The sequence below is a fragment of the Asparagus officinalis genome, unplaced genomic scaffold (assembly GCF_001876935.1).
Source record: "Asparagus officinalis unplaced genomic scaffold, Aspof.V1 AsparagusV1_Un483, whole genome shotgun sequence".
NCBI lineage: Eukaryota > Viridiplantae > Streptophyta > Magnoliopsida > Asparagales > Asparagaceae > Asparagus > Asparagus officinalis.
In genome coordinates, this window is record NW_017972748.1 from 1 (window position 1) to 14,687 (window position 14,687).

At 37.0% G+C, this 14,687-nt stretch overlaps 1 protein-coding gene and 1 pseudogene across 1 annotated transcript; both read right to left on the reverse strand.

The window, feature by feature from the left end:
* Positions 1-6: 6 nt before the first annotated feature.
* LOC109827864 (probable U6 snRNA-associated Sm-like protein LSm4) lies at positions 7-5,660 on the reverse strand (the record flags this gene model as incomplete). Its single annotated transcript, XM_020394884.1, has 6 exons — positions 5,469-5,660; positions 5,337-5,378; positions 5,146-5,244; positions 4,965-5,042; positions 521-560; positions 7-60 (listed from the first exon to the last, which is right to left on the reverse strand). Coding segments are annotated over exons 1-6 (316 nt in total), but the record flags the coding sequence as incomplete, so codon positions are not given.
* Positions 5,661-7,094: 1,434 nt separating this feature from the next.
* On the reverse strand, positions 7,095-13,775 carry LOC109827865 (annotated as a pseudogene).
* Between the last annotated feature and the right edge of the window lie 912 nt (positions 13,776-14,687).

A 14,687-nucleotide genomic window follows, 5' to 3' on the forward strand; every position in this document is an offset into this window, starting at 1 on the left:
TCCCACCTCCATCTTCTCTGCCTCTTCCCCTTCCCCGACCCACACCAGGTGGTTTCCTATCTGCACAAATGACTCCAAAGGGATTGCTATCAATATCCAGAAGACTCTTTTGGAATGATGTTGGTACCCCACAATGAAACAGCTTTTTTGTTCCCAACTATCAAAGTACGTCATAGGCTACCCTAGTAGGCAATCCACAGATTACATGCATCACACAACCCGTGCATCTAAAAGTGCACAGACACAGAATTATATAGATTGTATAGTTTCAAAGGTTGGAATGGATTTAATTTTCTCACCTTTTTATGTTTTAGAAATGTAATTATATGTCAAACGTGACGCTAGGAATGTAATTACATAGTTTCACTCATTGTTGAGCTTTTAGGTAAACATTTACAAATTCAACCTAAAATGGTAGACTTAATATTGTCATAAATAAATCATTGAGTAGGAACAAAATTTTCAGATACAAAACCTTCTAAATGTATGTAAGTTTGTTATGTAAAAAATCCGCGATTACCTGTACGGTTCTTAGCTTCTTCTTGAACCTTGTCAATCACCTGCAATAGCAACCCCAAAAGCAAGAATATGAGAAGAGGAAGTAGAAATTGAAATGGAAAGTAAAGCTCAATGAACCTGCAACTAGAACTATTCAGTAAAGACATGTTCATTAAAGCATGCAAATAGATTAACAATGATATACTGACTGCAAGATCAGACAAAAGCACAATACAGGAGCATATATAGTTTTAAGAAAACCAGAAACTATGCAGTTTAAGTAGCCGTGGAAATTATGGCCGGAGTATAGTAGTGTTCCAATAAGAAGAAACATGGGCATTTAACAACAGAACTTTCACAAATCAAGATCCCTTGAATTTCTGGGATCCAAATCGTCTCTCTTAACCAGGTGCAGATAGAAGCATCTAATTAAGTTAGATAATTTAGCTTCGTATATTGATCCCATCAATATTCAGTCTACTGGAGAGGGTTTTATTACGAGGATCCATGCTTTCCAAGGTGATCCATGATTTCTAATAAACTCAAGAATCTATTATCCATTATTACTCATTTTAAAAAAGAAATATTCGCTTAAGAGTCAACAAAATATCAATTATCATCAACAAAGGAACATCAAACAGAAATATACTAATCTTATTGAAATTTAATCATTTTACAAGGGTCAAATTACCATATCGGTATTTTTTGCAAGACTCTCTTACCTATTTTTTCCCCCACTTACTCGTTTACTTTTGACTTGAGCGGAAGCCATACTTTTAAAGGCAATATCCTTGGCACCTTTTTCTAGGCAATGAATGACTTCAAAATTGTTAACAAGTCTTTTGTTATACCAATTTTATTAGAGACGCAAATCACAGTGACATATGCTTCTCTCGGGGTTCTTTGTCCTGAGCTGTTGTGTTGTACAATCACTCTAGCTGGTGAACTAGCAAATCCTATGTTGCAAAAATGTGTTTATTTATTTTACCTCTCATCAAGACTAATGCACCTTCCACTATAGCTCCTATAATCTCCCTAATAAGAACAATTTCTAACTACCCCGTAACCCTTCTTTTTTCTAGCGCCTGCTGCTCCACTTTCTCAGCGGCCTCTGTTATGTCAGTGATGTCAGTCACCCAGGCTATCAATAATAAAATGTTATAAGCTTTCCCACCATCACTTTTGCAATTGCACCACTTGAATTTTAGATAGTATCAATTATCGGTGACCTTGAGCACAATTTTACCATCACAATGCCGATAAAATTAGGAAGAGAGCAATTAGAATTGTCTTTGAAGAGATTCTTAATCTTGACTTTCTTATTTATGAGTATCCTTTGTGTTTATTAATAAATCACGGATTGGGCATGCATGGCTTAGGTCCCAATTAAAGAAGGTTTATATCCTAAAAAAGATTGAGGAAAATCTCCTCTGGTATTTCTGAAGAGTGATCGGGTGAAAGAAATCCATGTTGTTAATATTAGGAGCATGTCCTTTATAATAATCAACCAATAGGGGTGTCAATTGGTTAAACTGGGTGTTTTGGATCTCCTTTTAGTACAGAGATCCAAATTTTTTAGCAGGATTTTGAGAGGTTTAAAACCCGCCCACTTTGGTCTTTTGGTCGGGCTTTTTTGTTTTCAGCAGGTCAGCCAGGTCGGGCAAGTGGTGCTTCAACCTTAATGGAATAACCGCTTTCAAGTATTAAATCAAAAGAATCTACCACTTCTCAAGATAGAAAATAATAATACATTTGCCAAAGCATGTGCTAATTTCATGAGTAAAGCTCAAATAATTTATGTAACCTCTGAAAGGTATACTCAGCACCATTTATAACTTTAATGTAACCTAGAGATACTTAATACTAATACAGTAATACTTACTATTTTAATTTTTAAAGATTTTTTATTTAAATAGATTTTTACAATAGAGAAGAAGACTGCTGCTATGACAACAGATATGCACACAAATTCACATGGCTATATATTGATCTATGAATTCTAGGCAAGTTCAGGCAGGGTGGGTTGGGGATTGGGCTTGTGTTCCAGCTCATGTCCATACTAGCCAATTTCCAGATTGAGTTCAAAGTTCCAAGCAAACTCGCTGGACACTAATATCAAACAATATGTCTGACATTTGGCTAATTATGTAATCACCCAAAAAAAAGCAAAAGATATGGCTTCTTTTGCATGCAAGTTACCATTTCTTTCATCATATTTCAATCATACGAGTACTTTGTTAGTTTGAAAAAATAAATTCATGAAAAAAAGATGTAGTCTCTTATACACAAAATGACATCTTTTCCACATAGTAATGACTCCTCTTACAGCCGCAGGCTATGAAGCAACGACACGCGAAACTGGGCCCCGAGTCCGTGTCTGTCGCGCGTTGGACGCGGTCCGACACGCGGTCAACGCCACCAACGTAGGTCAACGCCCCGACACGCCCCCGACTCATTCCTGACACGGCTAAGATTCGCGAACAAAAAAGAAAAACCCAAAACCCAAACCCAAACCCTAATTTCTTCACTTACCAAGGTCCCGACGGCGCGACGCCACCAGCCACAATCCCTTCGTCTCTCTCTCGAGATCGGCTCTAGGGATCAGCATCCGCTCGATGCCGTGGATGACGCCGTCGGGCCTAACGACGTCGTCGGGGCGGATGACGGTGGTGAGGCCTACCTTGGAACAATGCTGACGTGGCGGAGACGAAGAAGATGGCCGCAACGATGAGGAGAGATTTAGCGCCGCCATAGATCGGGGAATCCATGGAGCCGACGGTGACCTTCAGATCTTTGCTTCTCTTTTTCGATTTATTTTGCTTTTTTTTTCTTCTTCGCCTGGGTTTTTTTTCAGGAGGGAGAGCAGACTTGAAAGTGGGGATTAAATGGAGCTTTGTATATTTGGTGGACTTTGTGTTTTATAAACAAGTGGGCTTTGCGTTGGGACTTTAGTACTCTTTGAGGACAAATGAAGGTGGACAAGTGGCAAGATCTGGATGCTTTGAGTTGAATTTTTATAGATTTGTGTAATGTGTAATTAATAAAGGTTGATGAGCTGGAGCCAGAGAGGCTGGGACAAGTACCCAGTGCGAGGTTGGATTTTCGTAGATTTGTGTAATGTGTAATTAATAAAGGTTGAAGTTTTGCTCAGGAACTCTGGGGCTATTACTGTGCGTTGGTTTTCGTATATCTGGGAAGTTGTGCGGTTCCTCTAATTTATTTTGGAGGTATTGAAAAAGTTCTATCTCGGTATTTAATTTATATTTAGTTCAAAATAGCTAAAGGAGATGATTTATAGGGTCTCACGTGGACCTAATTGGTAATTAATTTTGCGTGAACCTAATTTATAATATCCACTTTACATAACAAAAAATATGAAAATGTAATAGGAATTTAATTCAATATTGATATATATATATAATAATATTAAAAAAATCTAGTCGTGTCGTCGTGTCCTTATTTTTTGGGGTTTTGTCGTGTCTGTGTCGTGTCCGTGTCACCGTGTCCGTGCTTCATAGGTCGCAGGTACGAGTACCATTGATGGTGTGTTGTTTCGGAAAGAAAGTGATCAAAGAAGTGGCCAAATTGTAACACTTCCACTAGCATCCAACACACGCACTGACGCACAATATCAGCATACTAAATTCATTTTACATAGAACCCTTGATAAATATTAGCCTATGAAATTCATTTTACATAGATCTCCTTATAAAAATCAAATTTCATCAATTTTGCAAACTTTTAACATTGACTTGATTCACCATAATTTTCAAAAATAACCCGAACATCATGACAAATCAGTGAATAAATCCCCAATGGTAACTTTTTGAGCATGACTCTATAACTATATCAACATGTTAAAATCTGAACATGAAACATATGTCAAACGCAATACACAACTCAACACAAGATATGTCGGTGAGTGGGAAAGAGGCAATGAAGAAAATTAAAAATAGACTAGAAAGGCATGTCCTTCCCCTTCATATGTTTCATGTTTGCTTATTAAGAATTATTTTTCAGGTACGATTACTATTAAATAATTCTATTTACAAGTGGCCACTGATCAAAGATAGTAATGCACATGCTTTACGATATAGTGGAAAATAAAACCCAAAATTGTAAATCCAATATGACAAGAAAAGGAGGTGACAAGGACAGGTCATGGTAGCTATGTCAAAAATAGACATCGGGACTAAAACAAAACAAGAATCTGCAAACAATGTGTTCTCTGCTTTTCCCCTTTTTCCTTTCATATAACAATGGCATGATCAATTAAGATCCAGTTCCAAGTTGTCATAAAGAACGTTCATTTCAAAACATCACAATAAGCAAATAACTAAAGATACAATCATAAACTTAAACATCAAAACAGTTCAAATCTAAACTCCTGCAGTACAATGCAAGTAAAATCCAGCGGATGAAAATCAATTATAACAGAAAACTATAAGAAAGTTAGCCATACAAACCTCATCAGGAACTCGAAGGTACTTGATCGTATTCCCACGAATGTAACACTCAGGCATCCTCCAAAACCTATCTCCATCCTACAATCGCAGCAACATTCTATATCAAAGCACAAAACAAGCTAATCAAACAAAATATGACATCAAAAAGGGGGAGAAAAGAAAAAAATAATTAAGCAATCACCTTTGAAGTACAAATAACTTCACGGAGATGAATGTTCATCCACGTGTCGCAATTCACCAAGTGCCCATTGTAAGTCTCCCCATTCTTCAGCTCCACCAACTGAAACATAAAAACCGAACTATGAAATTAAAAAAAAACACGGATTTTGAAATTTTAAGGAGAAAAAAGAAGGAAGAAGTTTAAAAATTTACCATGGGATGCCCTTGAGCGGTCTTTAGAAGTGAAAGGGGAAGCTGCAAAAAATCGATTATAAAGCTTAAATTACACTGTAACCCTAATTTATTGAGGCGAAAGGGGAAAAAACTAGGGTTTTAGAAACAAACCATCGTTGTTATTGCACGCCGAAGTCGGAATCGGACGAGAAAGGGCCGATCGCCTGTGCTTTGAAACCCTAGGTTTGATGAAAAAGAGAGAAGAATTAGGAACAAACCGTAATACTTTGATTTTTTTTTCTTGCCCTATTTCAATTACGGTATGAAATTCAAAGGGAAAAAGGAGTTGACTAGTTGACTACGCAAAGGACCGAGGAAGAGGGGATTTAGAACAATTTTTCAAAATCGACCCATTTAGTTTTTTATTTTTCAAAATCGACCGTTTTTTCTTTTATTTATCAAAACCGACCGGATTTTGTGATTAGCAGATTAATCACTATCCTAAATAGTCGGGGTTGCCAACCCCGACTATTTAGGAGGGTGTTAAACCCTAATTAAGGCCTTTAATTAGGGTTTAACACCCTCCTAAATAGTCGGGGTTGGCAACCCCGACTATTTAGGATAGTGATTAACCTGCTAATCACAAAATCCGGTCGGTTTTGATAAATAAAAGAAAAAACGGTCGATTTTGAAAAATAAAAATCCGAATGAGTCTGTTTTGAAAAATTATTCGGGGATTTATATAAGAGGACTAAGCGTTCGGATCCTGCCTAAATAAGGATCCGAATCCGGAACCGGAAGCGGATCTTACAAATAGCAGCAATTTGATCTATTTGATAGTCTAAAAAGTTAAATTGTTAACCCATTAAGTAATATTTATTTTAATCTTGAAATAGTAATAATTTTGACTATTTTATTTAAAAATAGAAAAATTACTTCTTAATATGTCTAAATAAGAGTGCAAGTAAACTCCTCCCCTTGTGGACTTAACTCATTTTAAGAGGAGTTATCTTAAACTTTTTGCATTTTTTTTGTTTGACAAATTATTGAAGGTTAATTCACTTTAATTATTGTACAGATTTTCTATGTTTGGCATGTTAAAAAGGAGCTAAGTCTCCTTAACCCCATGTTTGCTATATCCACTCCTAAACAGTAACTTTAGAAGTTGAATTGCCGAAAATGACCTTTTGGACTTGGCCTGGTTTGGTTTGGGAGAAGGACAATTTAGTCCTCACACACCCCCAAAGTTATTGTTTGGGAGTGTGAATAGTTGGACCCCCTTAACCCCTTACGCCTCATTTGGTACATAAAAATAGGTGGCAATATAACGCTTATTCTTGCTTCTCATTCATACGCACAAAAAACAACACCTTTATAGAAGCTAGAATGTTTATTTTCACTTTTAATTCATTTCCATTTTATATGTGGAAATGGGTATTCCCGAATCCTAATGATATGGCAGAAAATGGGGATTCCCGCTTAAAATTTGTCATTCTCACTTTATTATCTTATCTCACCTAAATATGAGAATGAGAATCACTATTTCATTCCCACATGTGTCCCGTTCCATCCCATATTTTATTTTGTTCTTACTTAACTCGATTTCTGTGTGCCAAACTACTCAACCCATTGCCAGAACAACATCACCATAATGTTCAGCTTTTTAATGCCATTAACCCTTGATGTAAGAATCTCAAATATCCTTCATCGTGAAACATAATTGTCACTGTTAATAAGAGCCATGATTCGAGCAATAGTGATATAAATAGAAGAGGATCCTAAAATCCAAACCCTTACATGAAAAATATTCAGTCTAAGAACATAATACATTGATAGGCTAAAATTCCATTCATTTATTGAATATGCAGATTGGCTAGAAAAAAGATCATAGTAGCCATGGAGATTTCCATGTGAATTGTGAATAGAAGGCAGCCACAGATATCCACAGGCTACAAGAACACATTGCTCTAACAACTACCGTGATATAACATTCAAATCAAAAGTCAGTAAAGTTTCCCTGCGATCTTCAGCAAGTTCGAGCATGTTAGTTAGCCCGCTAGCGTTTCTGTTCAAACAAATAAGACAGGGAAACAAAAAGCTCAAGGAGGGCTTGTACATATTTTGGTTTGACCATAGGACAGGAGCTTTTGGAGTACATATGCAGCTACAGGAGGCAGGGATCTTTATATTTGGATGGAAAAGGAGCCTGGGGGTGAAGATGCACCACGAAAAAAAGTTCTCCGCCTCGCCAGCAGCTGGATTGTATTCTTACTTCCCAATTCCTGATTCTTTTGTGGTGTCTCTTGTTAGGCTGAACTGCATCGTGTTGTGTCATGGGAATAGAGTTTGAGTTACTGGAAGCTTCCTCCGAAGATCCTGCTTTGTGAGAGAAGCCTATGGAAGGATTGTAAAATAAAATTTTAAGCAGAGCAGTGAATTTCTAGACTAAACAGGACAGACAAATGAGGGGGAGGAAAAGGCTCCTCCTTTCTCAATAATGCTATATAAGAGGAATAGAAAATGAAAAGGGTAAATTTCACATAACATCCCAAAAACATTGGGGCATTTCCCAAGAACACACACATCGCAGAACTTTTAACGTTTCCCACTAATCCCCTGAAAGAGTCTCTCTTGTAATGGAGATCTCTTTTGATTTCTTTTGAAATACAATTCATAAGAAAGAAAAACCTTTTGGAGATCTCTTTTGATTTCTTTAAAATAACTGACATGTGTGGAAACAGCAGTCAATTTTGTTTAACCCTGTTTAAATAGGTTTGATTGCGAGGTGAGGTAAATAATGAAAATTAAGTTGTCTCCTGATATAACTGCACAGGCCTCCAAGCAACAATTGTTTTCAGTATGCTTTCCATCTATCCGCAGTAGCAACAGCCTTCAATAAATACATTCTTGTTAAATGAAAATGTCTACAGTCTCTCAGTGGATGCATGAGGAGCAACCACCGTGAATGTTAATTACATAGAGCATTAATTTGGATCAGGAGGCACCTAAGCTATGTTTATTCATGAAATCTAAAGTTTTCACATGTCTAAAAAAGTCAAGTTTTGCCAAAACATACTGTAGTTTGCTAAATTTTAATTTACCTTGAATGTGGTGTCAGGTAAATTTAGATATGATGCCTGCACAAGGATCAAAAGTTAGAAAATCAAGCAAACAACAAGTTGATCATCAAATTACTTTCAGCCATTATAGAAATATTGGTACCTCAAGAGATGACGTATACCAGCCTCATGGTGGCGTATCATTGATATTATAACAACAGCACTCTCTTTAGAGGACTGAAAGGGACAATGCCAATTACGAATAACCATATCATGAAACAAACTACAGTTGAATGCCCATCAAAATGCCAACTATCAAGTCATAATATAAAGTGAACACTAACTTTTAACTGCAACCAGCAAGTAGGCATGCCCAATGAGTCGATGAAATGCAATCCTAGTGCATATGTGCGTCAGTGCGTGTGTGTGCATGTACAGTTCTCACATCAATGAAAGCAGGATTGGACCAAGGTCTGTCATGTCAGTGATTCTAGCCAATCTTTTAAGTTTGCTACTCCTTATGACATCAGAAATGCCTTTGTTACACAGGCCAAACCATCTCACACCCCGTTTCTCACTCATTTTATCTTCCAAAGCTTAAAGAAGCATATGAGGTTGCTACTTTAACTAGACAGGTCTTAAATTTATGCTGAATGGATAGGGAAAATGGATAAATTGGAGAGAGAATGTGGTTCGTGTTTTTGAAGTATGAACATATACAAATTAAACTGCCACAGAACCTATTGTTTATGTTTACAAATTTTTTTATAACTTTTTACTAATCTCGGAGCTAGATGCACATTGAAGATACTTTAATTTTTGCACTTGACATGCAATTATATGTGATGAATTAATTATTGAATGATTTTACATTGAAATGCCTTCAATTACCTGAATTATGGTGGAGTCATTGCACTCATTGTTTGAATCCAGCTGCACATTTCCTTTCTCAAAATAATGAGCACCAACCTGACATGGATAAGTTTTAATTTCTCAGAGATCTAGTAGAAATGGGTCACAAGCAATAAACCAGCTAGACATCTAGAAGGAAACTGCAGACTTCTTGCTCATCCAACCAGTCTACTGGGTACAATAATTTCTGCAGTTTCGTTCTCATGGAAAAATATCAGTTGATCACCTGCAATTTCCCTTTCAATTCAACAGCTTGCAAGTCATCCTTGAACTCAATACTCCATATTGAACGCCAAATCCCATTGCTTGAAACCAACATCCAATTATCATGAGATATTACAAAAATAACTAGTACATTGTTTCTACATACTAACAGAAGAATAAGGTATCATTCTAGCACGAGCACATAAAAGATATTGGAAAACATAAGTATGAAGCAGCCAAATAATGAGAAGTAAGCTACTAGAGGGATATTCTAGTTCATTATATGCCAAAGCAGAATGTACTAAAGAGCTTGTCGATGAATTTACACACCAAAAGTTCTGGGGACTATGTTTTGAAGCAGAAATCATGACCATGAACTCAAAATCAGCTCCAGGTCCTTCAACATCTTTAGTCATAGTATAATAAACCGAACAGGTCCCTTTTGGATAAGCTTCACCAACATACTCACAGAGTTCAACATCGAATGCACCACTAGACATGTAAACAAAATCAATGATTAATTTGAGGCTGTTTGGTTCAAATCCTAAATTTTTGGGATTTATAATCTCATCAGAATTTCAAATTCAGAGTATTTTATACATGCTTTGGGGTTTCTAATATTTTATTTGGTTCAACGTTATTATAGGAAAATAAATTCTAAAATTTGTCATCTCTTGTTTGGTTCAAACCCAAAGTTATAAGTACAAATTTTAGAATTTGTAATCTATTATTTGTTTTAATTTAAAAAAGAATGAGAGGTGAATATGCTTATCTTGGTGAGCTTACCTCCCCACAAGAGAACAAAATATAATGGTATAGCAATTAGGGTAACCATAACCATTTTAGGATTTGCCAAAACCTCTTCAATTGAGAGGGAATTGGCAAATTCCAAAAAGTGATTGCTTTTTGCATTTTAGGGATTAAACATTCCAAAACTTTTATTGAAACAAACACCGACTATTGAATCCAAAAAACCAAAAAATATCACTTTTTGATCTTAGAATTTGTAATCCACCCCAAATGCCAAAATTTTTATGAACCAAACAGACCCAAAAATACAAGACATGTGAGAACAACTTATAAGCACTCCTTACAAGGATGCAACATGGCTGAAGATTTGAAATATTAAAGATCAAGAAAATATTGTTCAAGTCAACATGCAACATTTAAATATGTAAGTAGAAAATTAATCATGCCTTCCTCTCAAACATCCTAAGCACTGCGGTTTTTTTGTTGGGGTTGGGGGTACAAAATAGAGTAGAACTACAAAAAATCTGAGAAGACCAGTTGGATAGTTAGGATGTCTACTAGTGATACGAGTCGCCGGGCGAGCACATTTGATCGCAGAATTATCAAAGGGGGGTTGGGAAGAGGATGACAGAAATACAAGAATAATTCAGTATGTGACGAAGGAAAATACACTCTCTAGATTATGATATGAAAAGATTACAATCCCTCTCTCATAATCTCACTAGAATCGAGAACAAACTTATGAAAAGATTACAATCCCTCTCTCATAATCTCACTAGAATCGAGAACAAACTCTCAATTCTCTCTAAACCCTAATCTCTCTTGATTAGAATCTCTCTTTGATTACATCTGATTGATTAGAAACCCTAAAACAATCCCTTATATAGGTGTAACAACGTGGATGGCAAAGTGGTAAATAACCAAGCCCAAACTTCACAGGAATTCGTGCAAACAGAAACCCAAACGAACCAGGAAACCATCGATGAGTCGACTCATGTGCATATATGAGTCGACTCATGACACATGGGTCGACTCATGACACATGGGTCGACTCATGACACATGGGTCGACTCATGATAGACATAAGTCGACTGGTCAGAAACTTCTGACAAAACAGCTGGGTTTCGTGAGTCGAAACATGACAGTCATGAGTCGACTGGTCAGAAACTTCTGACAAAACGGCTGGGTCTCGTGAGTCGACTTATGACAGGCATGAGTCGACTCAACCTGATGAGTCGACTCATGTGCATGTATGAGTCGACTCACGGACTGAAAACTGGATGCTTCGATTCTTCGATTCGCCGTCTCGTTCCACGCTTCGACCTGCGTTCCACTGTGTTGTTTTACACATATTCTTAATTTACCATAAGAATCATCTATCCTCAAGCTTCCATGAGGATCGCTAAGTTCCAAAGAGAAGATACACCCGTATCAACTAGTCATACAATAATGTCATGCATCCAGAAAGCACCTCTCAAATTAATGAGATGAGGTAAGGTGTAGACAAAGGCCATAAGTAATTTTTACATAGGAAACTGTTGACGCACAGGTTTTTGTTAGATATGTAAGTCTGAAAGATAATCACACCGGAAGTCCTCAATATAGGAAGATGGAAGGTCATCGTCAGTAGCAGGTCTCACCTTTGTACAAACCTAAAGATATTCCAATTTTTGAAGTAAAATAGAATTAAAAACTATCATCGAAAAAGTAAATAATTGAACTAACTTATAATAAGTAAATGTCAAGAGGGAATAGACTCCCGTGTGATTTCATAAAGATAAGCATAAAGATGGTATGAATAATGGGGATTGAACTTGTATACTCCTAAGTTTAGCTTCGTCATTGAGCTTGAGTAGCTTTTTACAATCTTGGATAAGCTCTACCGATGTTTCTCATCATTCCTTTCAATCTTATTATCCCCATAAACTGATGTGAATAGTACTGAAATAGATAAAAAAGGTACTAATGAATGTCTTCTTATCTGTAAAAAAAATCTGTTATAAAATTTACGAAATAAGCTGAAAACTATATATTACCGCTCTAAGTTCATTTTGATCTGTGACTCTGAATAATGGCCGGTGACTGTTAAATCAAAACTCTATAGTTCTACTGAAAGCACATTTATACACCTTATCTGTTACTACTTCTACAACAAGTATATACAACCAAATTTCATTATATGTATCCATTTATTTGCTAAACTACAAATATCTGTCACATAATGGTTAAAGTATCTGCAAGCATTATAATTTTTATCACTTCCACGATTTTCACTTTACACCCTTTATTGTCACGCTTATATACTGCAACTTTGTTCACAGTACCACAAGCTTCAAGTCTTTTTATATGCAAATCTTACACTCAAGGCACCTAGTGACTACAAATTGATGAACCCTTATGCTGCGAATATTCTCGTACATAAAATTTCAAAAGACAACCTCAAGTCCATGATTTTAAATTGAACAAATTTTTTAAACAGACCCATTTCAATTTTTAATTTTCAAAACCGACTCTTTTTTTTTTATTTACCAAAACCGACCCGATTTTATGATTAGCAGATTAATCACCTTCCTAAATAGTCGGGGTTGGCAACCCCGACTATTTAGGACGGTGTTAAACCCTAATTAGAAGCATTAAACCCTAAAAATTAATGTCCTAAATAGTCGGGGTTGCCAACCCCGACTATTTAGGAAGGTGATTAGTCTGCTAATCACAAAATCGGGTCGGTTTTGGTAAAAAAAAAAAAAGTCGGTTTTGAAAATAAAAAGTTGGAATGGGTCTGTTTAAAAAATTTGTTCTTTTAAATTTTAAATATTTACATGAAACCTCTTGTTGTTGACTAATTTCTTTTATCACAAGGCTGATACTACGTCGAGACTGACATTACAAAAAGTTAATTGGCACAATTAGTGAGACGATAAGGTGTCGTTTGGCAAAGGGTTAAGTGAGAGGTTAAGGAGACTTAACCACTTCTTAACCCGCCAAACACAAAAAATCTATATAAGGGTTAAAAGTGAGTTGACCTTCTATAATTTGCCAAATACAAAATATATAAAAAGGTTAAGCTAACCTTTCTAGAGGGATTAAAATGAGTTAACCCCTCAAAATGAGGGGTTTACTAATACTCCTATTTAGAAGAAGGATTAAGAGCTAACCACTCTAATTATAAAGAAAATAGTCAAAATCATTCTTATTCCCAAACACTAAAATTGATCATAAGGGTTAAAATAAAACTTATATAACGGGTTAAAGATTACTTACTTGACATGGTCCACAGTAGCAACTTGAGCAGTCCCAGGATCAAGGTAATTACACTGATCAACCTCCCCAAATGCAGAAATGATCACCTATAATCACACGAGCACGGGGGGGAAATATTTACAAAATCTTGCACAACTCTATGGAGACCTAAAGTTCAAAACTTCAATACAAACTCACATCGCCGCCGCGATGGGGCATCTCGAGAGCGAGAAAATGAGCCTTGTCGTACGCAGGGAACGCCTCCGCCGTCGAAATCTCGTAGATTTCGTCGTCTCCAAGAATCGATCGAACATCTTAAGAGTAAAAAAACGAACTCTGAGATTTGCTTGATCGAAAATAAAAAGAAATTTTGAGAGTTATAAGAAAAGGAGCAACGTTTGGTACTGGATCTCGCCGGCGGGGGCGTTGGCAAGGAACCACTTGGCGATCTCCTTCTTCTGCTTCTCTCCGATCTCATCCTTGCTGCCGCCCGCTATTAGAAGCCGTGCATTCGATTTGCAAACAAGCACAAATTTTCGTTTTAGACCACTTTATAAACATATTTTCAAAAACTGACCTTTATCAAAAATAATCACCAATTTCGATCCAGTGTCAGCCAATTGGCTGAAACTGGGTTAAAATTACGGGAAAAATGTTTCTAGACCCTAAATAAATAAAGGGGATGTGGCAAAGCCCCCCATATTTTTTCCCTTGTGTTCCAGCCCTCCAAAGTGCGTTCTGGCCCCTTTCACACTCTCCCAATAAAAAACTTTCCCAAATTACCCATTCCCCTTTTCTCCTTCTTCTTCTTCTCCTCCTCCTCTCCCCTCTCTCTTCTCTCCTCCTCTCCCCTCTCCCCTCTCTCCTCCTCTTCTTCTTCTCCAGACCCCGGCCCACACCCCCCACCCCTCCTCCCTGCCCCCTCCCCGGGCCCCGTCCTCCTTCGTCTCCTCCGCTTCAAGGTCTTCGACTAGGCCGGCCACCAGAGCTCTCACCCCTACCTCAGCATATGCTCTGAGTTGAAACTTCTCCCTCTTTCAGATCCGCAAGGGACTTTGAAGGAGATTCTCTCTCTTCTTCTTCTTCTTGGTTCTTGATTTCGAATTGAAAGGGAAATGACATCTTGCATGATGGAATTAAGCAAAATTTAAGACTGATGAAAAAATTTATGTTTTTTGTGTTAAAGGTGAGGCTTCCAACACATGCTGTTCACTTGAATGGTCCT